Source organism: Pygoscelis adeliae, unplaced genomic scaffold, assembly GCF_000699105.1.
Source record: "Pygoscelis adeliae isolate BGI_AS28 unplaced genomic scaffold, ASM69910v1 Scaffold3, whole genome shotgun sequence".
In the NCBI taxonomy this organism is placed as follows: Eukaryota; Metazoa; Chordata; class Aves; order Sphenisciformes; family Spheniscidae; genus Pygoscelis; species Pygoscelis adeliae.
The window spans coordinates 1,948,817-1,976,749 of record NW_008824446.1 but is presented as its reverse complement, the minus strand read 5'-3'; the positions used below and the strand labels follow the sequence as shown (position 1 = coordinate 1,976,749).

Sequence of the window (27,933 nt, the reverse complement as noted above, 5' to 3'; positions counted from 1 at the left end):
TTATTCTGCCTTGCTGATGACCTGATATAAGATATGGAAGTATGTTCCAGAGTTGAGATTAGGCTTTGATCCAACCACTGCTGAAGGAGTAGTCTGGCAACGGAAACCCCAACTCTATTTTTAAAATCTTCTGAGAACTGTCAGATGGTGGTGCGTGAATTTCCATCAAATAACTCTGCTGTCATCGTAAGGATCCATTTGCAGTGAACTGGCTGTGTTTATCGGGAGAAATTCATATACTTACTGGGGGAAGAAAGGCCTTGGTATGTTACTACCAAACAAATAAAGGCTTTTAATGTATAAAAAGATGTTAAAACCAACTGATAGCAAGTAATGGAAGTAAAGCTAAATTTGCTGAGAATCCACCTCCCCACCACCAATTTAAGATCTGCTCTGGATATTGGTTTCCTTCATATGTTTGTGGTTTTTGTGATGATTTACAACATGACAGTTGTGTCTAAGCACACTTTTGTTTTAGACATTAACACACACTGCTTGCCAGCAGATTTATTTATAGATATTTAAAGCAAAGGAAAGCCTAAGATGATGTATTCATGTGACCTCTTCCTAATTCAATTGCATGACTGTGATGTCTGTATTTTGGGACCAAAATATCTGTGTAGCATGCACTTCTGTGTGGAGGTCCTAAAATAAACTTTATGGTATTGCAGCAGAGCTGTATAAACATTTTAAATTACAGGAATGAAGAATATAACTTGAATCTTTTATGACATGTTTTTAGTTCATAAGCTTACTCTGATATTAAACTTTGCTTTGGTGCTTGGATACATGCTTTAGTAAACAATATTTCTAATATTAATTTATGTAGTAAGTGAATTAGAATTTATTGAAAAATTGGATCTTCAATATTGTAAGTGGATAGTGTGGGGAAAAAAGTGCTCTCAAGAGATGTACAGAAGAGTCATGTTCTTTTGGCAGAATGGCAGAATGTAACTGCTGTGAGACAAAATTGGGAGTTTTGTAAACAGGAAACGTCTGCTTTACTGGCATGTATGTGAGACAAAAAACAATAAAAATGTTTTCATGACTGGCAATGTAGAATTTTTTTTAAAAATTGGTAGTAATTTAATTTATCCTGATAACTTGATTAACTTTCTTATCAGTTTACAGTTGGTTTTTAATTTTTTCCATTATTATTATTTTCGATTTATGTATATTTTGACGAGCAGTTTGGGTTTTTTTCCCCTGTTGCCTGGCAATATGACTGCAACTCTTAAACATGGAAATACTGAATAAAATATGGCAGTATGAGTACCTGTTATACAGCCTTTGAAGTTGAATAGAAATATAAAGTTACCTATAAGAACATTTAAATTAGGAAAATTATGTATGTCCAAAGATAAGGTTAAAAAATAATTATTCAAATTCCAGAACTTTTAAAATGTTCACACAGCTTCAATATGGATCATATGTATTGCATATTACTTCCTTGTTCTGCTTGTTTCTATTTTTATAAGTAAGTATGGGATTAAAGTTCATATTACTTGAATTAACTTACTTTCTTAAAGTAGTGTTTTGTTTTAGCAATACAAATGAAGCAGGGAAGGGTCAGCATCAACTAGTTCCTGAGACAAACAAGAAGGACGCTTTACATTCATCTTCACCATTATTTATCCTATTTCATGTTCTGTTTTCCTGAGGACTTACTTAATGTTTTAATATTAATTGAACTGAGATTTCTTTACATAGCTTGTCTCTTAATTTCCAAAAGAAACAGAGTTTATACAAAAATCTCTTTCTGCACATCTGTTTTTCAGTACTGTCTTGAACTTGTAAATGATTCTGTTCAGTTTAGACTTCAGCCTCTGTAAGCTATATTGGCCAAAGGGGCAACAAAGTGACAACCCTGATTTTAAAGCAAGGTGTCAGGTCAAGTCATATTATCAGTTTAAAAAACAACCAACCAACCCCTACCCCCACGCGTGCACACACACACAGAGGAAGATAAACTCATTCTTCCTTTACCTGAGAATGTATCTGTAAATGAAACTGGGGTTTGAAAGTTTAGTACTCCTCTGAGGAAGAAAGAGGGGAGAGAAAAAAGAAAGGAAAAAACCAGAGACTTGACTTGTCAGTGAACAAGTCAGTGATGAATTGTCATTGTTTTGATCTGAAGAAGGAAAGAGAACAGAAGAATACACAAAAGAATCTGTCCTGGAAGACATATTTTTTTGTTATGTCCAAAGAGGAGATTCAGATCACTTCCTCCATTTCCAAGTTGACAGACCAAGGGTAATGGTTCCTGCTCCTTAACATAACTGTTTCAGTAATGTACCTTTCCCCATGTGCTTGGTAAGGGAAAGCTTCTAATAACTAATCAGTATTCAGTGAATCTCAGGATCCCAGGGACATCTATAGTCATTTTTGGAGACTGCTGATCCATGTGGAGTCATCAGTAAGGACATACTATACGTCACCAATATGTTGCATTTCTAGTAACTACAGCTAAGTCTGTAAGCTTAGTAGGGTGTGATTCTTTGTTTTTGTGTGTGTGTTTTGGGTTTGGTTTTTTTTGAGGGGCTTAAAAACCTTTTTTTAACTTTTACTTCGTTTCCTGTTTCTTCTTTTCCATGACTAGTCAAAAAAAAAAAAAGTTTTTTAACTTGACAAAGAGTAGGCAAAGCAAAAAATCCATGTCATACACTAGTTTTGGATCTAGAATTATTTTTTTTTCAAGTGAGTAATTACTTTTTCAACAAAAACAATATTCAAAACTTCAATTAGTCAATTGTATACCGCATAGTATACATCAGTATCAGCCAAAATGTTAGAATAAACAATGTTTTTGTTTATTAAGAATGGTATTGCCCTTTGCACAATAAATAAATATACAGACAAATAAACACAGCAGAGCTTTTTGAAATTTCCCTCAAGGAATTTTTTGTTGAGAGTCATACCTCAGGGGGATTTGGCAGAGGAAAAGTGATATGACCACGCAGCAGGACTTCTGATGCAGATATATACTTTGCTCTGAATCTATTTCATGGACATGTGATACATAATTACCAAATTGTTGTTATTAATTACAGGAAAATTACACCATTTTCTCAGTACTGGAACCTAAACAAACTTGAATTGTTTCAGCTAGGTGGCACGTGAATATATTAAGTTATTTTTCTGGACCATAGCCTCAAAACCAAAACAATCCAAGTAAAATTTAATCAAAGAAGCTTTTCATTTTTATGAACTAATTAATTAGGAAGCCTAAATAGCTAGGACTGTGTTGCCTTGGTAAATAATAAATTCAACAGCCAGAATTTTCCACATCCTTCATCTGAAGTAGAAAAGCAGTAGCAGAAATAAAAAGCCATACCAGAACTGTTTTCTGCATCAGTTATATGCACATTAATTTTTCACAATGTATAAGAGAGAAAGTATACAAATCTTGACTTGCCAAGTGTTGCAATAATAATTACTAAAGCAAGAAATCCTAATAGTAATGTATGAGATTATAGGTTTGAAAAGTTTTGTTCTTTTCAAATGTGGAAGTAGTGAAACCCTTTAAAGTAGCATTGTATGAAGCTTCTGTTTTAGAATGAGTGGATTGATTGACTATATCCATTAAGAAAATGGAAACTAAGTAAATTATGGACTTTTTTATTTAAAAAATGCATCATTTATTCAACAGAAACACATATGTAACTAATTTTGGTTTTATACTAGTATTTAGGAAGCCTTGGTATGCTTTAGCAACTTGCTAACTTGAGTCACCTTTCTTGAATTTTCTTCTTTAATGTAGCAAACCAAGGGATGTGTGTCACAGGGTTTCAGATACATCGTTAGCCTTAGCCCAGAAGGTGTGAAATTCGACTACAGCAGAGTGATTTATCACTCTAAGAAAAAAAAATACTGTCAGATGAAGTGAAAAAGTACTTTGACTACTCACTTAACTCTATGCTTTTCACTATCGTCTGGAGATTTAGAGTTGCTCCCTGCAACACAATGTTTAGAAGTTCAAAGGTCTAACCTACAGATTTTATTAAAGCTGGTGTATTACCCATGATGAAGATGGATATATGACTATATCTGGTAAGCTATATGATCTTCCTTTTTCATAAAAACTGGCTATGATACTTTGGGGGTTTTTTGAAAATAATACTTAAATGCTTTATATAATTTTAATAGGCATCATTCATACAATTTTTTAACAACTATTTCCTATATTTAAGTGAATTTGCAATACATTTTCTAAAAGAAAAAATCTGATTCCTCACATGAATTTTAGCATTTGTTATTCTACTGATTTAAGAGTTCTACATAGTTTACAGTACTATACATGAGAATAGAATTACACTCAATTTCTATTTTCCCAACTTTTTAGGGTCATACTAAACCTGTTTGGAATCAAATATATTTTTTAATCACAGTTGTAGCTTGTTATATAGCCTGTTAGTATAGGTGAAAGGTTCTGGGCAAAAAGTATATATTTTGCCCTATAGATCTTGAAATCATTAATCAGAAACAGAATTGCAAAAGGGCAAGTACAAAATATTTGCAGCTGGGAGCATCAGAATTAAGTTCAGCAAATGTTTTGACATGGAATATCTCTATGAACACACATTGTTTTTAAATATATATTGATTTTACTTTATTTTAATTGTGGTGTTGCATTTCATTTCCTTGTTGAAATGAACAATTGTCTTGTTTTCTTCTTTTTGTCTTGTTTTTTCTCTTCCAAGAAAAGTCACTGTCAGATTAAGGCTAGGTTTTGCTGGGAGAACTACCCTATGAGTAACAAAGAAAGAAAGAAAAAAAAAAGGACTTCTGTAACCAAGATATTCAAACATTAGCATGCACAAAATTTTTAAGTCAAAACTTTAGTTCTACATGTGTTCTATATATGCATTGTGTAATAGATTAAATAAAGCCAGGATGCTTGTTCTCTGGAACTCAATAGTGTGATTTCTGGTTTGTTAGCATCCTGACTGATGGTACATTTGGTAGAGAAGCTAATTGTGAGATGTAGTGGTAATCTTTTCGAGAATATTTATTGTAATTTGATTTATAATACAATTGTCAAATGTTGGTGGATAGAGAACATGAGCACCAATGAGGAAATAAAGCAGTTAGAAATTTAGAGTGCCTTGGGAAATAGAATATTTCCTATTCTAATGTCTTCCTTAAGCTTGTGCATCCCTTCTAATGAGACAAGATGAAAAAATACATATATATAAAACAGAGGGCAACATTACCTTTCTGAGTCAGGATCAAGCCAGCATGAAGGTCTGTTGCAGAATTAAGTTGTGAATACTCTAATGTATATTGTAAATTATGTTCTAGCATATAGTAGCCATGAAGGAATATGTATCAATTATGAGATCTTGAAAAAACAGAGCTTTAAGAGACCTCATGGCGCATATATTCCCTTACCTAAGAAAAGACTGACTATAGCCATGCAACAGCATACCCACAGATGTTAACATAACCTGTTTGTAAAGACCTGTGGTGATACAGGCTCTATAACCTACCCAATTTTAGTGCCTTGCTATCCTTATCATTAGGAAAGAAGAAGGAAACCTTTTTTCTAATACCCAGACTGAATCTTGCTGCAGTTTAAGATTTATATTACTAGTTCTGTCTGTTACACGTGGGAGACATAATATTCCCTTCCATTTTGAAGCAGTCTCTTACATATGTTTAAAAGATGTTTATCGTGGCCCTAATTAGTTTTGGGTTTTTTTAAATTTATTTCACTAAACCACAGAGTCACTGAGATTGGAAGGGATCTCTGGAGCAGATTGCTTATGACATTGTCCAGTTGGGTTTTGAGGTCTCCAAAGATGGATACTCCACAACCAATCAGTGTGTTTAACCATGCTCACTGGTGGGGGGGAGGGAGCAGAGGAGGGGAAGGGGGAGGAGAGAGAGGACCTGGGAAAAGGGATAAGTAGGTAGAGCACTCATGGTAGGAAGTTATTTCAGGCAGCAAGGATGTAAGCAAGCTGTGAACCATTCTAGAAGGACCTTCTGAAATTAAGTAAGTGCAGTAAAATGACAGATGAAATTCAGGCTAAATGTGAAATTATAGACATGAGGAAAAAAAAATAGCAATCCAGCTTCATGTTTAAAATGATTGGCTCTGCACTGAAAAGTAAGATCCTGGTGTTATAATAGTTCAATGAAAACATCAGCTTAATACTCATTAATGGCGAAAAAAGGCAATCAAATATTAAAAATTACTAAGAACAGAATAAAGAACACAACAGAGAACATCTTTTTGCTACTGCATAAATATATACATTTTTCCATACTTTGAATAGTATGTGGAATTCTGGTTAGCTCATTTTAAAAATAAACCATTAGAACTGGAAAATATTCAGGGAAAGGTCAGATAAGGATCAGGATGACGATCAGATGAGGAACAACTTATTAGGAGGCTAGGACTTTTCAGCCTGGAAAAGACAGGCTGGGTGTGACATGATGAGGATGGACAATAATCTTCACTGACTGTTGTGATGTGGGAGCTTGGTAATATTAAATGGAGCTTGTAGGAACCAGGTTCAAAACAAACACAAGAATTTGATTTTCCTGTAGCTGAGCTGTATCACTGCAGAGCAAAGGAGTTTGCGAGTTAAAATTTTACATGGAAGGCATATCCACTTCATGTTCAAAAACTATGTCTGGATCTGAAAATTTCCTGACCTGAAAATAATGGTGCTCATCCACTTTGAATCCTGGATAACTGAAAAGAAATCATAGGCAGCATAAGAAATTCTCTTCTGTACTCTGAAGTCAAGACCATTGCAAAACTAAGTGGCCGAACTCTAGCAAATGTAAAATCCTAGCAAGGATTTGTGTGTTCCATACCTTCCTCCCCCTCACTTCAAATTCTTCTAATGAGGTCAGATTTAGGAGAGATTTTTTTCCCTTAGGAAGAGGAAAATATCCTCGGGCAACACTGTTCAAGCTCCAGCTTAAAAGCAGAAATACTCTTCTATTCTCAATTAAAAGACTGTAAGATCTTTTTTAAAATGGGCCAAAGACTGTATGTTTCCTGTACTTGTTTTTAGAAATGACTGAAAATACTTCATTACATTAGCCATGCACTGAAGCTGTGCATTTTTGGATGAAGTTCTGCAAAAAATACAAGTTCATGGAGACAGCTTTGCAGTGAGACTGTTCCCCTTGTGAAAGGAACTTGTGGGCACCCACAAATTTACCAAATCCATCTTTGGTTAGAGCATTGTCAACTTTGCCTATAATTCCTTATTTTGTTAAGAAGAATGCAGCCACTGTAGATGATAATTTCTGGTGAATTGTATTTGTTCTCCAAGATTTTTCCAGAAAACCTGAAAGGAATGCAGTCCTGTGGAAGAATAAGTTTGTAGCTAGTGTTCAAATGCTAATCAAGATATTTGCTTATATCCTGTGCTTTGTGATACAGTAAGATACGTGCGTAGGATGTTGTCTATCAAAGAGTGAAGGCGGCTGTGGATTTTTACTCTGTACATTTCTTTGCAACACTGATCTATAATCAGCAAGTGTCACAGTCTCACAGTAATCAGGCCTGTAAAGAGCATCAACTTGATATGTCTGCTTGTTTTACCATAGAAAACAGGAGCTCTGAGTTTCTTTGTTTAACAGATATGGGGTTTTTCTGAAAGTAATATACATTTCTTCATGGAAAGGATATATTATGAAATAAAACTTTTTCATGGTGTTACAGAAGAACATACTTTCAAAACAATTTTGTATCAGTTTACATTAAAGTTAGTCATTCATGTGCAAGCACCCACTTGCATGTTTATGTGCAACTGTGAGTAAAATATAAGCAAAATACGTATGCTTTTTTGAGGAAACAGCTTCTCCTTATTACAATCTACAGGTTAAATAACAAAGCTGATTAATTTTCTAAAACTGATTAGTCTTTAGTGTCGTGTCAATTTTATCAGTTCATTTTCAGTACTGAATAGAATAGAGAATGTAGAGATTTGGTAGATGTTGAATCGGTAGGTAACAAAGAAAATCTAGGGTGTCATTTTCCAGCAAAATTTGCATATTTTATATGTATATGTAAATGTGCATGTATATATTTAGTGTATTGATGGTTTTGTGCTTCTTAATATGAAACATGTGGAAGTGTGTCTATTGTTGAATACAACCTCTTTGCAGACTTAAATGTATTGTGTAAATGACTATAATTCTTAATTCTGGGCTATATATGCAACATAAATGAAGAAGGAGTTTCATTAGCTGTTGGAATTTCTGTATTCTCAAATTCTGAGTTGAAAAACTAGTGAACTGAGCAGAAGCAAGGTCATGCCTACAATACATTGATTCACCTTGATCACTGACTCACGTTGCAGCAAGTCAAGTCATTGATTAATTAAAATCAATTTTGTTTATGTTATCGCTTATTATCCCATCACAGGAATTTCAGTTTAAGTTCACCATCACTTTATTATGAAACCTGAGGAGGAAGACTGCCTGAAGACCAAGACTAAATACTGTCTGGTAATGAACCACTGGACTGTGGTTCATTAAAAACTCTTTTTTAAAATTAGATAGCATGCTGTTTAATGCTATATTGCTGAAAGCTAGGAATCATGGTTTTCAATTAAAGAAATTTTTTAATATTAGACGTACTTTTGCAAAGAATCAAGTTCTATATTGGTGACTTCTTCCATCTTAAAAGCAGAAGATACTGAGTGAGTGACTCTTGTTTAGAAATACCTTTGTTTCTCAGCCTATACAGACATTACTATATAGTGCAAATTCAGATCGCAGCTTCAGCTCTGGCCAAATCAAATAGAAACTTATGTTTTCAGTACACACGGTTATGCAGTTACTTACTTTCAAAAATAAGAAAACAAATCTCCAAAGCTGTCTTTTTTCTTTTTGCAAAAGTCATGCATTTTTGTGAATAGATGAATAATACTGGACAGAATTATGACACATTAGCTACATGACACTTGCTAGATTCTGCAGGATTTCAGACCACCTGAAATATATTTTAGTAATACCAATGTGTTTCTATATATAAACATCCTTAGAATTGGGTTTGGAGTTACCTGGTCTGTGTCCTTTTGCTACAGGACTGGCGGATTAATCCTAACCAGATAAGAGATTTCTGGACAGAAGGGGAGAACTTCCTCTTCATTCAGAAAAAAAAGTTAAAAATTACTATTCAACTGTATTTGTGAATAGGTGTTAGTTGTGGTAGTAAAAAGTGGCTCTCACAGTTAACTTTATGTAATTATTGATGATGCTACTGGTGGAAACCAGTTATTAGTAACTGACACTTAGAATGTGTGTACTTTTTGAGGAACAATAGCAAAAGCAGCTTCTTGTGTGAGGCCTAGTGGTATGCAAATGTATTATTTTTCCATGTCCTCAGTAAATCATAGAAGTATTTGATCAACCTGAAATTATTCCCCCTGTTTGCTCACTGAAGCAAAATCTTGAAAAATTTAGAAAACTTTGATACAACTGTTGCATATTACAATTTTGATCTGAAGAGGTATAACGTGTGATGGAGAGAGAGGTGTGAATCTGTAACAATACCTCAAGCTGACCAGAATTTTGAAATGGACTTTTTTCTTAAATTAAGCATATTAGATCATCAGAGATACTTATCTAAATTAGCCCTTCTCTAGTGAGGTGTTGGACCATTGCTTACAGAGGTCCTTTCCAGCCTCTGATTCCATGCACTCTAAGCCTATTTTATTAAAAAAAAAAAAAACACGACCAAAAAACACCAACAAAACTAAAAGGACTAGAACAAATTAAATTTCTAAACATGGAAATGTCAGAGCTGCTAGATGAGAAAGATTGTGTTTGAAACACTTATTAAATTTAAAATGTTTAAATCTGTTAAATTCCTGGTTGACACACTGGATCTCAAGGAAGTTGTGTGGGTTTTTTTTGTTTTGCTTTGCTTTTGGTTATCTTTAAGAATTGGCTGTATATAACTTAACTAACAACTCATCACTGCTCATTGTATGAGTCCCCACATTTCATTGGGCATGCAGGCTTCTCCTTGTCATACTAAAAAAGGTATATTGAAGTAAATGGATGAAGTTCTGTATAAGAGAAGTGAAGAACAAGGTTAGATGGCTCTGGCACCATGTGTATTTAAAAACTAAGGGAAGAAGAAAATGAGTTTACCAGGAAAAAAAGTTTTAGAATACCAGAATTTGTGACAGAAAACTCAAGAAAACAAGATAGTGCTGAGTCATGGTCTGCAATTTCATTATAGGATAACAACTCCATAAAACTCATTTCTATTAGCGTCTTCAGGCCAGAAAAGCAATTTCAGACCTCAGCTAGAATGATCTTACTTCAGTAAGTACACTATAATACTGAGTCATCTTAACAGCGAGTCATTGTCTTATTTGCAGATTATACAGATTCCACTAATTCCTTATGCTCAGTCCACCTGCACCTGAATGATAAACTCTTTAAAACTGCTCCAAAACATTCTGAAATATGCTATTATTGCCACTTTTAAAAAACTTTAATAAAGTTGTTCATCCTATGTAGCAAATACGTAGTTTGTTAAATGTTGTAGCACAAATGAAAGGGTACATTGGAAATTTAGGGGAATAATGTAAAACATCGATGTTGAATGCTGCATACAGTCCTTACTTAAGACATTATCAGTGTTTGTATTTTGGGGTTACGGCATTTAGTGATTGATAAAGACTTTGTGATGCCAGTGTAAATTCTAAAAAGAAATGGGTTTTTTTGAATTCTAGAAAATCAAAATATTCATTTCATTATGCTAGAAACTCTTGCCCTTTTATGTGTATGGATTTAAAAAGAAAATAGTTCATTTATTTGAGTAATTCTCATTTTAAGTAAGTTTTTATGTATGTTGTCTGAAGGCATAATTTTATTTTTTAGAAATAGATACTATGTATATGCCTCTGTGGAACGATGAATACTTTAATATTGTAGGGAGAATAAATACAATTTCAGCTATAGATAAGTAATTTAACGTAATCCACTGATAAGTGCAAGCTAAGTGGCAAATCTCAATTTTATTCTAAATCTTGGTATTTGTAAATTCATATTTTAGTATTTCATTCTTTTAAATCTCTGAAATATGTATGTTTAAAGATTGATACAGGAACCAGATAATGAAAAATGTTTTAAGTATCTTTATTTTTATCTTAGAAATGTTCTGATCTTTTTCCCCTGAATAGATATGCTTCTGATGCCAATTTTTAAAATTCACGAGCAGAGGAACATAATAATGAATGCTTAATTGTATTGTTTATATTTTGCAACTTATTACACTGGAGTTTAAAAAGCAGAAATGTTTTTACTAATGAGTTTGAAAGCTGAGAATTTCAGAGAGCATTTTGCAGAAATGGAAACAGAAGCAGCAGGGGAAAAAGAAAATGAATTTGTTTAGCCTTAATTAGCTAATTCTGTCTACCTCCTCTTGACTATCCATCTTAGAATTTTTTATAAAAACTTCTTGAATTCCCATTCTGTACTGTTAAAAATGCTGTTGATTGTTATGCAGAGCTAGATAAGGAAAACGTTGTCTGTAACTGCTGATTAGTCTGAAATATAACAGCTGTCCATTTTAGCAGTAGTAAGTAGGCAGTGAAGTGTCACCTAAAAGAAAGCCATATAACTTGCACACACTTGCAAAATCACACAAGTGAAAAACCTGCTTTTGAATTCCCATTTTAAAGGGTGTGCCACTTAATTCCTTTGGTGAAATCACTTTGTCACTCCCAGCTTTTATTCCAAGTGCCTGTAGCTGTGCTACTGTCATAGTATTGCAGTTGCATAAGGGGACTGGAAAAAGCAGTGCTGCTTTTAGAACATAATTGTTCAAGTGATCTCTGAGTTCAGTACAGGCGGCTGTTGTGTATCTGCTTTGACAATAATAATTGACACCAGTATAACTTCATAGCTGGATAGGACACTGACATATCATATCGCTCTTGTTTTATCAGCTTCCACCTCCTTAAAAACTTCTAAGGCAGTGTCTTTTGGTGAACAGTTACACACCTGTATAAAAATAAGTTCCTTTATGTGCTAGTCTGCATGTGGTGTTTTTCTTGGTTAGTGCACAAGTTTTGGAAAATAAAATTATTTTTTATTTCTGTATATACCTTTGACACAGTTGAACACTAAAAATAATCTGTTTTGGCTTGCTTATATCAGCTTTAGTATCACATATTAAGAGGTGAGTAAGGGCTTGGCACTTTGTAAGTGTGTCTTTGGCATTGCATTATGTAACAATTTGTAAAAGAGCTTTTAGAATAATTAGGATAACTAAACAACAGGGCTGTTTCATGTCACTTTTCCAGAGTGTTCTTATTCTTGGAATGTGTCTTTTGAGGAGCAAGTTCTTACGACTTATTTGAATCGTCACTTGAAAAATGCCTCTTGGATCTTTGGTTGTACTCAGAGGTTTCTAAATTAAACGAGACCTTAAAAGTTAAGATCGTGCATTCAGAGGACTTGTGTTGAGGGCTTACTGTGCTAACAAAGTAAATTTGTTTATATTTAGGTTACTGTTGTTTGCAAAATCACAGTAACAGGTGTTTACTGAAACATTAAATATGTTTTATTGAGTAAAACTGAGTAACAGTGTACTTACAGTTTTTTGTGGCACCATAGCAAGCCACTGCTAAATCAACAGGAGGACACAACACTTGTGAAAGCCCTGGAGACAGTATATAGTCTTTGTGACTTTGATACAGTCTTGAATATAAATCTATACATAAACATCTGTTTACATACACATCAAAAGAATCTCTGCATATGTACATGATATCAGTTATAGGAGTATAATGTGTTCATTTTCAACAGATTCTGTGTTCCAGGATTTCATAGTATTATAGTGTGCATGTAACTTCCAAATATTTACTTTTTTTCTCGTACCTTGTTTTGTGACAGGATGACGAAGTAGTACTTCAGTGTGTTGCCAGTATTCACAAAGAACAAAGGAAGTTTTGCTTGGCAGCTGAGGGACTTGGGAATCGCCTGTGCTTTTTGGAACCAACATCAGAAGCTAAAGTAAGAAGTCGATACTCTCAACTGGTGTAACTGATCAGTGAATGTTAACCTACTTATCATCCATGAAGACATTTAATTACGGTTTCTTTAATGTGATGCTAGCTGCACCTTTTGTATGCTTTTCTTCTTGTGACTGCAACGTGAGATTTCTTAGAGATTCTAAATATACTTTGAGACATGCCTGTTAACAGTAAAAAGCCACTATTCTTTAACTATCTAAAATAATTCCTGTAACTGAAATACTTCATATTTTCAAGATTAAGTCTCCAGACTGTTATTAAGATTTAAGTTGACTAAAAAACTTATTCCTATTACTGCTGTAGGTTCAAATATCTTGATACACTGGATTGATAATTTTTGAAGCATTGTCACCTGTTAGTTACTGGCATTAAGTGCTGCTTCTAATTGTGTTGATTAATCAGAAAATTGAGAGTACAGGGAACAGAATTATTAAGTAATTGAAAAGTTTTAAAGATAACAAGTGGCAAATGGAAAAAAGAAGCTAGAGAGCTGCGAACTAAAAATAAAAGAAAACAGAGTAGTGAGAGGAGCTTGAGAGGAGAAAGGAGAGAAGAGATGAAACTTTAGACCTGTACTAGAGCAGAATGTTAAGAATAAAGGCAAATGGAGGAGGACCTCCTCCTTCTCTTCTTTGTTCTTTCTGCATCATTTTCTTTTCCTTTGTTTTGTGTCTTTATTTCTTTTCTCTTCTTCCTGATAATTTATTTTTCCTCCTGTTTTTTTTTTTAGTGGGGTCTTTGTATCTTTTCTCTTGAAATGTTGCCATGTGGTCCTATTTTTAGTCTAGGTAGTATGACCATGTTACATCCACAGTGTATATTTATGCAGTATGAGAGATCCTTGTTCATCTCTAAGGTGAAAAATTATGCTACTTATAAATTTACGTTTCTTTGCATTCCAAGAGCTCAGTCAGATAATTTATCTCTGGTGTACTTTACAAATCACCAATAATCTTTTCACATGTTTAAGTAAAAGCAGTTAGTTTTCACATATGTATTTTCAACTATTGTCCTAAAATCTTCAAGAGTGATTGGGATTTTTTTATTGATAGACCACTCAACTGCAATGTGGTCTGTCTATTTCTGATGATGATGATCTCAATCTGTAAGACAGCATGTTGCTCATCTTATTATAAGAAAAGGAGGAATGGTATGCATTGTTGTAAAATGCCATAGATCTACGTAAGTGCCTTAGTAGCAGATAATATTACAGAAGCTTCTGAAGTTTGTTTAAAAGTAAGAGGTTCAGAAAACTTGTATGTAACTGCTTTAAAAGAGCTTACCGAGGAGCTTTCTGAACTGCTGGTCTTGACTGAGAACAGTGAAGAATTTTGGAAAGAGGCATGTAAATACATCTGTTTGAAAAAGAAGTGTAGAAGGTTGATCTGGATGATTAGAGAGTACAATACTTACCAACAACCCTTAGCAATGACACTTACTTTCATTTACATTTGGACAAAATTTTGGTTATGAAATAAAAGGCAAAACCAAAATGGCATACAACCAGCGGACTAAAAAATAGTTATTGAATAGATGTGTTTCTAACCAAATCCTACAAGGTTCTGTTCTCACTGCTGCGCTGTCAAGTATTTTTGTCAATTAAGACATCATTTAAATTAACATAAGCAATTTTTTCAGATGATAAAAACATTGGGGAACTGGCAATTGATCAAGTCATGCCACACACAGGAAGATCTGCAGTGCCTTGTATATTAATAGAAAGTAGAGGTATATTTCAGTGCTGCCAGTGTAAAGTCTAATAACTGAGTGTGTAAATATGCTTACAAAATGGGAAACTATTCTTGTCCCCTGTAAGGAATATGAAGGTCATGGTGGATGTTACAGTCATAGGTTCCTTGAGTGATGATGTGCTCAAGGGATCTAGCATAGTCTTTAGAAGTGTAATCGAAAGAAACTTGATAGAAGATGGGAAGTTATACTATCTCTGCAAATTTTGGGGTTTTTTTATTACCTCTATGGCAATGCTGCTGGAATAGAGAGTACATTCATGGCATTCAAATTCATAAGAATGTTGATAAAATGGAGATTGCTCTAGGAAGTGCTATGAGAATCATGATTGGAGGAGGACACAGTCTGTTCAGTTTAAAAAAGGAAAGTATGGACACTGCCCATAAGCTTCTGAAATGGGAAAGTTGATAACAGAAGTCCTTTTATTTCAGACAGCAGAAGACTGTCCTCGCTGTTAAAATGGAACTATTTACCTGAGATGGATTCCTTATCCCTTCCTTATCCCTGGAAATTACTTTATAACGCTAGATTTCTTCTGTGTATTAAGAAGAAATTGCATTAAACAAGATTCTAGGCGTATTTGTCAACAGAAGTCCAGAGTAGGAAATCACAGTGATACCTTCTACTACATTCTCTTCTCCAGTTGATCACTTTACCAAAGCCAAAATCTATTTGCAGTACATGTAACTGCTTCTTCACTCATTAAACTTTGGCTAAATATTGTTAAATCAAGAAAAGAAATGCTTTTTCATTCAAGTAATTCTGGAAAACATAACAACATAGACAGGAAAAAAATTCAGTTTATGTGTTAATTCCAGAATGAAAAGGTGTAACTTCGTCATTAATTTTTTAAATCTGAGTTGTATGTAGTAAAAGTCAGAAGATAGAAGTAGCTAAAAGGAATGGGAGGCAAGGAAAGAAAAGGTATATTTCTTAAAAAAAAAAAAGGTTCTTAGAAACTTAAAGAGGAAAAAATGTGATTTCTATGGTTGGCCATTAGCTGTTTTGGTAATTTCTGTGACATGCTGAAGGGAATAACAATTACGAGATATTTCTGTTCAAATTTTACTATAAATCCATAAGCAACTTGCATGTTATTTCTTTACAATTTATTAGTAAAAACTATTACAGTGTTGGTTCACTAATAATTTATATTATGGTGACTGGATTTTAAACGCATTTTTTAAAATTGCTTTTGCATTAGTTCAGTAGTATGAAATTATATTCCCCCTGTCTATGCGGCTCCCTTTTGAATTATCAGATGTTTGCCTAAATAATGTCTGATATTTAAAATGTAAGGGGAAAAATCTAATTAACTAGCAGTGAAAAATTATATTTTTTATACTAAAAAAGAAATAGCAGAATTGTTGAATGATATGATCTAATTATATTACTTCATTGTTGTTTTCCTTGTTTTTAAAGTCATACTTTGAAAAATGATGTATTTCAAAGCTGATAGTCTAGTGCAGCAAGGCTAACTTCTATGGATATCTAAGAAAAATATACTTCAAAAGTATTTACAATATACTAGCATCTCTATTAGTAGCAAAATTGTCAAGTAAACTTAAATGCCTGAAGGGAATGATAACTAATTAAGATAAGATTTCTGTCCTAATGACAGAATGTAGTAGTTTACAGGTCTGGTAAAAGTAAACCTAGCAAGTTGGTAACCTGTACTAGCTTATGTCAGTAGTTTTTACACTGCAGATCAGAAGCTGTGTGCAAAGATTTGGTTAGTAAGCATATCACCTGCAAGAATTTAATGTTATGATAGTGCCTGGAGGAATCCAGAAGACTGAACTGCATTCAAAGTGTAATGTGGGAGCTGGGCTTTCCTATTAGCTATTTTATGGGCCTCCATTTCCCGCTATGCAACCCAGCACAAACTTAGCATAATTATATATAAAATGGTTAAAACTGCCCTACAGCTATTTGCACAGCTATTATTTTTATAATAAATAATAATTATTGCATATTGAAATAATAGTAGGCTGAAAAAAACAGACATAAAACTATGAGAAACAAGTTTAAAGTTCAGCATAAAACTTATCCCAGTGCTCCCTCCACTGCCACTTTGTACTTGCCTGGCTGTGTCTCTCTGATGTAGAAAATATTTCCTTGAAATCTCTTGATATGAAGCTCTCTTCATCAGAATGTGCTTGTAAGAATGTTTCAGGCAGCATTAACTGCGTGCATTAAGTCAATCTATTATCCGCCTTGGGGTTGTATGTAGAAGCCTGGTATTAGAAACTTCATTGCAGTTTACTCTTCACAGAATCACAGAATGGCTGAGGTTGGAAGGGACCTCTGGAGGTCATCTCGCCCAACCCCCCTGCTCAAGCAGGACCGCCTAGAACAGGTTGTCCAGGACCATGTCCAGATGGCTTTTGAACATCTCCAAGGATGGAGACTCCACAACCCCTCTAGGCAACCTGTGCCACTGCTCAGGCACCCTCACAGTGAAAAAGTGTTTCCTGATGTTCAGATGGACCCTCCTGTGTTTCAGTATGTGCCCATTGCCTCTTGTCCTGTCACTGGGCACCACTGAGAAGAGCCTAGCTCCATCTTTTTTGCACCCTCCCTTCAGGTATTTATACACATTGATCATCATCTCATGTCTTCCTCACATGAGAGATACTCCAGTCCCTTAATCATCTTAGTGGCCCTTTGCCTCTCCAGCAGCTTCATACCACTTTCGTACTGGGGAACCCAGATCTGGTCTCAGTACTCCAGGTGTGGCCTCACCAGTGGTTATTCTTGTGACGTTATTTTTTTGTCTTGCTGCGTTTTTCTCTCTATTCTAATAAACTACGAGTGAAAATTAGACCGCTGTGTGTTATTGACTGGCTTAGGATGGGTAGCTATCCTTCACTACTGATGATTAGATGTGCACATACCTATACAATGTTAATAAATAATACCAAATTGTGAAAATACTATGTTTTATCAGTAAAACACAGTGTACCTTACAGGAGAAAATTTTTCTCCAGTGTCTCCCTTTTAAATGGAAAACTAAGGCAGATGAGTGTATCTGTGGTCAATCAGAAGTCTGTGAAAATGGTGGCTTGCTGTTCTATTCTGTACTTTCTGTAAAGTATAGGAAATATTCAACTATATTGTTGAGCTGTTTGAGAGGAAATCCTACATATTGATAGATTATTTTTTTTAAATTTATTACAAAACGTGGCCCCTTTTCATTGCTGTAGGTCTTCATTTATTCTGTAACTGCTTGTATGGCTCCTCTCTAGCTACTGTGTAGCTTGTATCTGTTTCTTCATGTCAACTCTCCTATCAGCTTTGACCTATTGATACACTTTACCCGCTCTCTGCTCTTCTTCCAGAAATCAATATAGATGAATATAAAGTAATTTGACCTTGACTCCAATTCATTTCTGTGAGAAAATAGAGTTATTTTAAGACTCAAGTTTTTTGGAGATCTATTGAACATTTCCAGTTCAGTAGCTAGTTTTATTTATCTTAACACCTCATTCAGAAAAATGAGGTATATTCAGTGTTATGAGTGTGTTGATGGAGAACTGGTAACTCTACATGAAAGACCTGTTTGGAAATAATCTCAGAAATAAACATTTTCTTCTTAGAAAAAGAGCAGTTGTCAAGGTAAAATTGTCAATTGTTTCTTCAGATTGTCGTGGTTTAACCTCAGTCGGCAACTGAGCACCATGCAGCCGCTCGCTCACTCCCCCCACCCACAATGGGATGGGGGAGAGAATTGGAAGAGCACAAGTGAGAAAAACTCGTGGGTTGAGATAAAAACAGTTTAATAATTGAAATAAAATGATAATAATAATAATAATATGATAATAATAATACTACACAAAGCAAGTGATGCACAGTACAATTGCTCACCACCCGCCGACCGATGCCCAGCCAGTCCCCGCGCAGCGGCCCCCCCGGCCAGCTTCCCCCAGTTTATGTACTGAGCATGACGTCACATGGTATGGAATGTTTCTTTGGCCAGTTTGGCTGTGCCCCCTCCCAGCTTCTTGTGCACCTCCAGCCTTCTCAGTTGGTAGAGCATGGGAAACTAGAAAGTCCTTGGCTAGTGTAAGCATTACCTAGCAACAACTAAAACATCGGTGTGTTATCAACTTTGTTCTCATCCTAAATCCAAAACACAGCACTGTACCAGCTACTAGGAAGGAAACTAACTCTATCCCTGCCGAAACCAGGACACAGATTTACTTTGCAAATTTGTGTAAGTTTCCTATATCAAATTTGTCTTTTTGTTTCTCTTCCTGTATGTATGGACAAGACTGCACAGAGGTGTGCTGGAAGAACTCCCAAAAACTCTCACTGACTTTGAAGAACTATGTATTCCAAATTCCTGCTTTCTTTTATCGTATATCTTATCAGTCTACTTATTCTGCTACACAAATGCACTTACAGTAATGCTTGCTTAGCATATCTTTAAATGCCTGTAAAATAAAATACTTTATTGTCCACTTGAATTTTTTCCTTTATTGATGATTCTTGAAAATGATGTTGTCTTACTTCTGTGTGTTCATTCCAACTTCCCATAGCCAGAAGGGGGATAAATACCTATGCCTGTTGCTACTTTACAGCAGATTTCTAAAACCTTATCTTAGTACCTGAACAGATTTTGTTTTTCATTTCAGCATAAAAATTCCTGACATGAATATTTCCCCATCTTCTACCTGTGGCTCTCACCTCTCAGTATTCTTGTTTCACTGAACATCCCTTATTGTACTTTTCTTTGTTTTGTGGGATTCCATTACAATACAACATTGCTTAGAGTTGGGGAAAAAAAGCATAGATTAGCAGACTGTTGAGATTTTATGAAACCCTTTTAGCTGTGTAATTGTTAACAGTGTAAAATGGTCTGCCACAAAGAGATTGTAGAATATCAAACTTATGAAACAGTATCATTTGCAAAAAGACCAGAAAACGAATGAGCCTTGACAGACTCAATAGTTTTATTTATTTATTTGTTTGTTTGTTTGTTTGTTTAAAGGAAGCAATCTAGATTAATTAAGGAGGTCAGTTGCTACTTAGGTCAAGTACTATTCACATAAATTACCTTTCACTGGTATTTCTCAAGTCAGTGGAATTTAAAAAAGAATTTGTCACCATCCAACCACAGAAATGGAGTGTTTGATAGCATGCGTTAGCTTATTGTGTAACACTGCAAGTTTGAAAGAGGGGTTATCTGCTCTAAGTCATGGGTAGAAAAATCATTAATTTCATAGGTCTCAGTGCCAACATTCTTAAATAAAGGCGAATGCTCCATAGGTTATGAAAAAGAATAAAAAGTGAAAAATTAATTGCGTTAACCTAAGACATACATTTTATGCAAACTATGACTAGTACATTGTTTTAGAGTGTGTCTTTCATTAATACAGCACTAAAGTAAGGGTGGCAACAATTTTCAAATCAAAATGCAGCCTATGTTGCACAAGACCAGTGGCCAGTGAAACCGATGGGAGTTCTTTTGTTCAGTTGGTAGGTGTTGGATCATACTGATTATGCCATATTCAATTTGGAGTGGGATTAAGTGCCAGAGGTAGTCTGATGCTGATTAAAAACATATTACCAGCTACGTTATTTTTCCCAGATAAAATTCCAGTTTAGTTTCTGAATTTAAGTTCCATGTTGAAAATAGAAAGACGTTATAAAGGTTTTTGGTTTTTTTTAAAAATTCAAATATATTTCAAGGACAGTGTGGTTTAATACATACTCAAAACATCCTAATAAAATGAATGCTGCATAATCTGAAAGCTGTCACAGGATGACAACAGAAAAATATCCGGGGTTTTTGTTTGGGTTTTGTTGTTTGGTGGAGTTTTTTGTTGTTCTTCGTTGTTTCGTTGTTTTTTTTTTTTTAATAATGATGTGGCTTATTTGCCTGCTAGGTGCAATTAAAGGCAGTAAAGTAATGCATGAAGTATTACTCAGAGATTTTGTTTACCTGTCTGGTTCATTGGGAAGTAGAGACTACTTAATGTTGTGTAGACTTTTACGTTCATTGCTATGAACGTAAAAGTCTACACAACATAAAATATTCTAAAAACAGTCTACACAACATAAAATATTCTAAATAAGTCTTTCCAGACTTTAACAAATATGAGACACAAAATCTAACCTAGTTTTGTTTGTAATTCATTTCACTGAGAAATGACATCTTTCTGCATTTGGTTATATGAGAGGCCCTGAATGTAACCTATTAAAGAGTAAACTTCTGGTTACAATCTGTGTGCACATGTGTGCATGTTTATGGATGCTACATACACACATGCACACACACATATATATGTACAGTATGAGTTTATATAACAGAGTATGTTGTATGTGTGTATATGTACACAGATGCAGTTAATGCTAAAAAAAATAATACCCCATAGTGGAGATAAGTGATGACAAGTATTACAGTTTAGGTTGTTCCTGTTGCAGTTAATGAAATTATGAACTACTTATTATTTACAATTATTTAGCCGCCTAAGAAAGATGCAAGAGTTCACTTTACCTCAATAATATATGTAACAATTATATATCTCAAGTATGCAATTTCAATGTCAAGTCTTTGGCCTAAAAGTCTTTTCCAGAATGTGTTTGAAAACACCAAAGAAAAAATAATTAGCATCTATAGTAGGGATCAAAGGGTGGGAATTCCAAGACTGTACTTGATTATCTTGCTATAAAGACTTCACTTCAGCAAGTTTAGAAATCTGTTAATTGTATCATTTCCCTTTTCACCACCTTAAAACTCAGCATTATCAAGAATTTTATTCCCTCCTGTTACACTGATTTAAAAAAGAAAAAGGTGTATATCCACTTTAAAGGTCATTCATAGCCATGATCTATATCATAAATCACAGAATACTGAATCGTTGAGGTTGGAATGGAGATCACCAACTCCAGCCCCTCTGCTCAGAGTAGGTTCAGCCAGAGCATCCTTGAATATCTCCAAGGATGGAGACTCCACAACCTCTCTGGGCAACGTGTTCCAGTGTTTACCATGCTCACAGATTTTTTCCTCATGTTTAAACAGATTTTCCTGTATTTCAATTTGTGTCAATTTCCTCTTGTCCTTTCAGTGGGTACCACTGCATAGAGTCTGGCTCTGTCTTCTTTGTACTTTCCTGTCACATATTTATATACATTGATGATTCCCCTTGAGATGTTTTTTCTTGGACACCTCTTTCCTTGGACGCATCAATGCCAATAAATTGAAAAAAAGTCTGCTGTTCTTGAAGTGAGTCTAAGTTTCATGTTTCAAAACCAGCAGACATATTGATCCAACAATCGAGACAATCTCCTAAAATAGTTCATATTAGTATATCATAAGATTCTGAATCTTTGCCATTTAGTGGCAGCTATAAATATATTCAGTGTCAACCTTATACGTCAAATAAGATCATACACCTTCTCTTCTGTTTTGTCAACGATGTTAGAGAACAAACACAATGTTCATGGTGTCATTCTAAAAGATAAGAAAGCAGTAATATATATAGAAAAACTTTTCACTTTTGAACCTGAAGATGTTTTGTTTTACTATAAGCAATACAGCTCTAGGAAATGTAAAGTTACTGCACTGACAATTTATGAACAATGGATTTATATGATTTTCATAGAGGGAAATAGCATGTGTATTAAAACCAAATGCATAAACATTAAGTATGGATTTTAAAATTAAAATACATGTGTGTTCAAACAAACTTTTCATCCTGATTAACCTGCTCTGCAGATCTGTTCTTACACTGTTTAATTTATTTTTACAGTATGTTCCTCCAGACCTTTGCATCTGTAATTTCGTCCTTGAACAGTCCCTATCTGTCAGAGCCCTTCAAGAAATGCTGGCCAACACAGGGGATAATGCTAGTGAAGGGGTAAGTAAATTGACATCAAAGAATATTAAATTTCTGAATATGGATTGTTCTCATTTGTTTCCTTGCGCCAGGATTTTCTAGGAGAGAGGCCTGATGTCATAGCAGATTCTTGAGTTTTCCCGGGACATTATTGCTCCACTACTATAATCATATTCATTTCTCTGTAGCGTTGAGGAGCAGGTGCAGTTAGTCTTTCGAAATATTTACAAAAACCAGAAACATCATCTTCAGAGATCATTTATTACCATCAGTCCAGAACTGGATACTGAAAAAGGAATAAGAGAATCCTTGGACGGAGTCTGACTGTTATGAATCTAAGGAGAGTATATGAGATAGGTTTTGTCTGAAATGTAAATCATTGCCATAAAAGAATTATTGTATTATAGTCCTATTTCTGAATGGGGAGAGCAAAACAATTTTCTCATCATGTAAATATTCTATCTCATTTCACTGAGCTAAGAAAGTATTTCAGGTATTTGGATTTAATTTGATTTATCCTCACATGAAATTAACAGATAGAAGTCCTATCAATGAAACAAAGTGCCAAATTTAAATCTATTTTAGTTCAGATATAAAAATACAATATTTTTCTTTATAGTTGTGTAACTAAACTGTTTCAGTATAATTTCAAGTTATTTAATCTGTCGTAACAAGCAAGAACTGTTGGATAGAAATAGTTATTTCAAAATTCTCTGGGTTTCTTAATCTTTTACTATATTAGCACAAGCATACTTACTAGAATACTTACAGTACAGTGTCAAGTGACTTTGCAGTAAAGTGAAATGTTGTAACTATGCTTGCATTTCATATTACTAAAGTTTCAGTTGAATTATCACTTCAAATCTGTGATATACTAAGAATGACTGAAAGAGGACTTACAGACTGGAGCAATCAGGATGCCAAAAAACTCCCGTGCACTTTATTATACATTATTTATTATTGACAAAGTTGTTTAAGAACTGTATTTTTCATAGAACTTCTAAGCTATTTGTTGTAAGGTGATGATGTTATAAGTAAAAATTAAGCCTAATCCAAACCCCAGATACAAATTTGCCCATATTTTCAAGGATTTGCATGAACAATGATCATTTTTCAATGATCAGCTGAACCTCATTGCTGGTTGTTGAGATGAGACAGACTTACCTCTCATCTATGCAGTAATACTTCTGGAAGTTTTTGGAAGCTACACTTGCTGTTGCATCTGTGAATTGCTTGTAAGTAATTTAGGTAAATTGTCTAGTTCTATATACTTAGGTAGAGCTTGTGTTTCTCTGGAAGTAAATGAAATTGACCTATGGTCTCCACTCAGTTGGTCACTGCTCTGTTATATTCATGTGTATAAGTTTTAGGAATTTATAACAAAATGTGACATCACCTTTATTGTTTTCTTCTATTCAGTGAACAACTGAAATCTGAAAAAAAATGGAAATGCCACTTCTTAATGTATGGTGTGAAGTATTATTAACAAATTAAGATTAAAAAAGACTTTACAATGTTTATTTGTTATGACAGATTCCGTAATTGCTTTCTGGCACCATGAAAACCACAAAACTTGTGTAAATAAAAATCTTCTGCATTTCACTCTCACTTAGAGTTAAATTTGGTAGTAGTCACGTGTTTGTCTCTTAAAGTTGACTAAATTCTTGAATTTGTTGTGTGCAACCTCAGTGCATTGATGTTTACCATACCTCTCAGATTTTTGCTGCCTGATCAGATCAGCTTGATATTATCTTCTATGATGCTGTGCTTTAATTGATTTCCTAGCATAGTCCAAAAGCCTGGGTGGAAGACTTATCTTAACTTGATTGTTTTGACCCTAACTCTCCAATTTCAGCTGAATTGAATTGAATTGAACTTTTATTCTCTTATGAACAAAGCATGATAAAACTCTATGGCTTTACTTATTTTATGAGACTAAATGGCATTAGTTACAATGCAAATAATCTGCAGAGATAGATAGTCTGTCAGTTTTCATTTTATGTAGAACCAGAAAACTCATATTTTCTTTGAGTTGTAATTTTTCTTTTATTGATCTTACACACAGAGTTAAGACTCTGTCACGTTAAGCAAAAGGAAAAATGGATGTCTGAGGAAGAAATCAAACATAAAAATGCAATTAATCTCAGTATAATCTAAAGAAATTTACTTAAAGATAGCATTTCACTGTAATTTTTTTTTTGGTCAAATATAAATTTATGCTGAGTGTGTTTCATGATGAGAGATTTCTTTTGATTTCTTTCTGGGATTCATATACTGTGCATGCGGTTTTAGTGTTTTCTTCCTTTTTTAGTAGGATCCTAGAAAATAAAATAGAATAACATGTGAGAGGAGGAGAATTTTATGATTTAAGTAAATATCCTAGAAGGGAGAATCAAACGGGTGTTTTATATACTTGAGGCTAATTTTTTGAATGTCATATCCATCTATGCAGAAGTGATACATTCAAAATGTGTATTATTTTTCTAAAGATAAAAATGTCTATAAAATAAATAATAGAATAAATAGAAGAACCTTTATTTTTCTCTGTAACTGAGCGGCAGGATAACCACAACCTACTGGCTTATTCTGCAGTCCAGATCTTTAACTGGCCCATATCATGGCACAGCTCAGGGAAGCTGGAGTTCTGCTCTGTCACCTCCGATCTTACAATGTCAGCCTTTGCATACATGGTTTTCAGACCTCATTGTTATTGACCCCTTGTTTTCCACTGTTTTCTCCAGTTTAAAGTTTAATTTTTGATTTCTGCAATTACATTGCTTTCTAGAAAATGGAACTCCTGATGAAAAAAACATTGGCTTAGGGAAAGTAAGATTGATTTAAACACATCTAGGACTCCTAAGCAATAACACAATTTTTAATATTTCCAAAACATTCACCCAAAAACTTAGCCAAAATATTTGATCTGAGATTTCTAGTAATATCTAAATATTTATGTTTGGGATTGGCAGTAGAGGACAAATAATCTCTTCAGTAAAAATGATCATACTGTTGCTTTGGGGACAATAAAAAAGAAAATGTAGTCTGTTGTGCCGTATTTATTTCAAAACTACCTTGCCCTGCATTTATTTTGAAGCTGGGTACCATCCATTGGGGAAATTGTAATAGGGACACAGCAGTTCATATAAATAGCAAGGATGAAATAAAAAATGAAAGCCTGAACAATAATGCAAGAAACTTTCTTTCTGGACCACAAGGATTTATTACATTCAGAAAAGGTGGACTCTTAATTAGCTTCTGTCAACAAGCTGTTGGTAAAATGGATGGGTTATTTTTTAAGTTACAAGTACTGATTCTGTTTTGAGACATACCTCATAACTACCAATCAAGTTAAATATTTTGTATTACGTGGCACTATCTTTAGCACCATGAAAGCAAATTGATATGGTAAAAAGTAATTTTTAAACTAGATTTCAGAAAAAGCTATTTTTGAGATGAATAATACAAAATGCTGTCTTTTAATAGTTGTTATATATGTAGAGAAAACTGACAGCATGACATTTAGGAATGCACATCTTAAAATGTTCATTTACATTCTGTTGTCAATACAAAGGCATTGCTAAGAATAGAATTTGCCCTCATACAATTAACATTAATCTTTTATTGGTTCCACCAGTCTATCATTCCATTGAATGGTATGCTTTCCATATTAAATTTAATTTGGAAGAGAGTTCTGCTGTTAGTTTCAGATTTTTCTAGAGGAAAAACATAGCTTATTTGATATTGGGGTTTTGTTGTTTTGTTGTGGTTTTTTTAATGGGTGAGCCTTAAAATTAGAAGTGATTCACTTAAAAACTTTCAGTAAGAAAATAGCATGAGGAGTTTATTGCTTGCTCTCAGTTTGCATATATTTGTTACAAACTGACTACATGTATTTTTCTTCTGACAACCTGTCTGTAATTACAGTTGATTTTGCTGTTAAGGTTTTCCTTGTTGATTAAAAAAAAGTTGTCATTTATAAAAGAAGTATTATATACACTGTTATATGATGTTTTTCTGGTTTTCTTTCCCAAGCAATGATAAGTTCCTGCAGGATATATTATTAAAACCATTTTTTATGGATGACATATTTTGGAGGAGCTCTTGGAATTTTTTTATTTATTGTTTCTGATCAGCCTTTTATAATGATATCTAAAAGTATGCTATGTTCTCTGAATGACCAGTAATAACTATCTTATATTTGTCTCCAATTTTTTCCAATAATCTAACACATTTTCTATGTGGGTCCAAAAATCATTCTGCAGGAGTTTGGGTTTATTTAGTTTGCTACTGGGTGTAGTGAGAAATTTTACATAATTATATGGATCATATCGTGAAAGAGATTATAAATAGTATCCATATAATTCTGAGAAATTTCTCAATAAAATTTACTACATAAAATTACATGAGACTGTCTTATATATGTTAACAGCATTAAGTTCCAGCGTATCCAGGTCCCAAATCCCTATTTGTTAATACCTTTGTTATTAGCTAGAAAAATAGGAGTAAGATTTTTATTTTACTGCAGTTGTAATAAAAGACATCTGCCGAATTGCTTTTAGATTTTCATTCCTTCTGTTTGGACAAATAACATTTTATTTTTAATTCTTTGAATTAGTATTAAGTATTTTATATGTCGAGCTACAAAATGTGGTAGTTTCCTCAGCTTGATGTCTTCTAAGTTGGGGTTCTGTAGAACACAAGTTGTACATAGCTTGTAAACCTATTGACCTAATTGGTAATTTAATTAATGTATTGTTCATAGAGTGCAAAATCATTTGCCTACACATGTATAACTGTTATTTGAGTTCCTGGAACTACCTTTAATTATCTGCCGACTGAGGTTAAACCACGACACTTCCACATGAATCCAAGGAAAAGAACTGACCTTAAAGGTAGTCCTTTCTAGCAATATGTAACGTACTAGAGACAATGCCTCTTCTAAAGTTTTGTTTTGGGGAATCCCCCCGCCCCCCGGGGGGGGGGGGGGAGTGAGCGAGCGGCTGCGTGGTGCTTAGTTGCCGACTGAGGTTAAACCACGACACTTCCACATGAATCCAAGGAAAAGAACTGACCTTAAAGGTAGTCCTTTCTAGCAATATGTAACGTACTAGAGACAATGCCTCTTCTAAAGTTTTGTTTTGGGGAATCATTTCAGCGAAGCCACCGAGGCGAAGGGCTCCGAAGCGGAGGATCGCGCCGGGGGACCCTTCCTGAAGCGGCAAAACCGCGGCAAAAGCCGCAAGAAGCAAAGGCGCAGGGAGTGAGAGGGTGCCCCAGCCCCCCCCCCCCCCCCCAGCCGGCGGCGGGGGGCCCGC

The 27,933-nt window shown here is 34.4% G+C and overlaps 1 protein-coding gene across 1 annotated transcript in view; it reads left to right on the top strand.

The window, feature by feature from the left end:
• The window catches only part of RYR3 (ryanodine receptor 3), a 269,121-nt gene that overhangs the window by 35,928 nt on the left and 205,260 nt on the right, over positions 1 to 27,933 (top strand). The window contains 2 exon segments of the mRNA XM_009320984.1: positions 12,886 to 13,005; positions 22,532 to 22,639. Coding sequence (XP_009319259.1) covers positions 12,886 to 13,005; positions 22,532 to 22,639 — 228 coding nt within the window.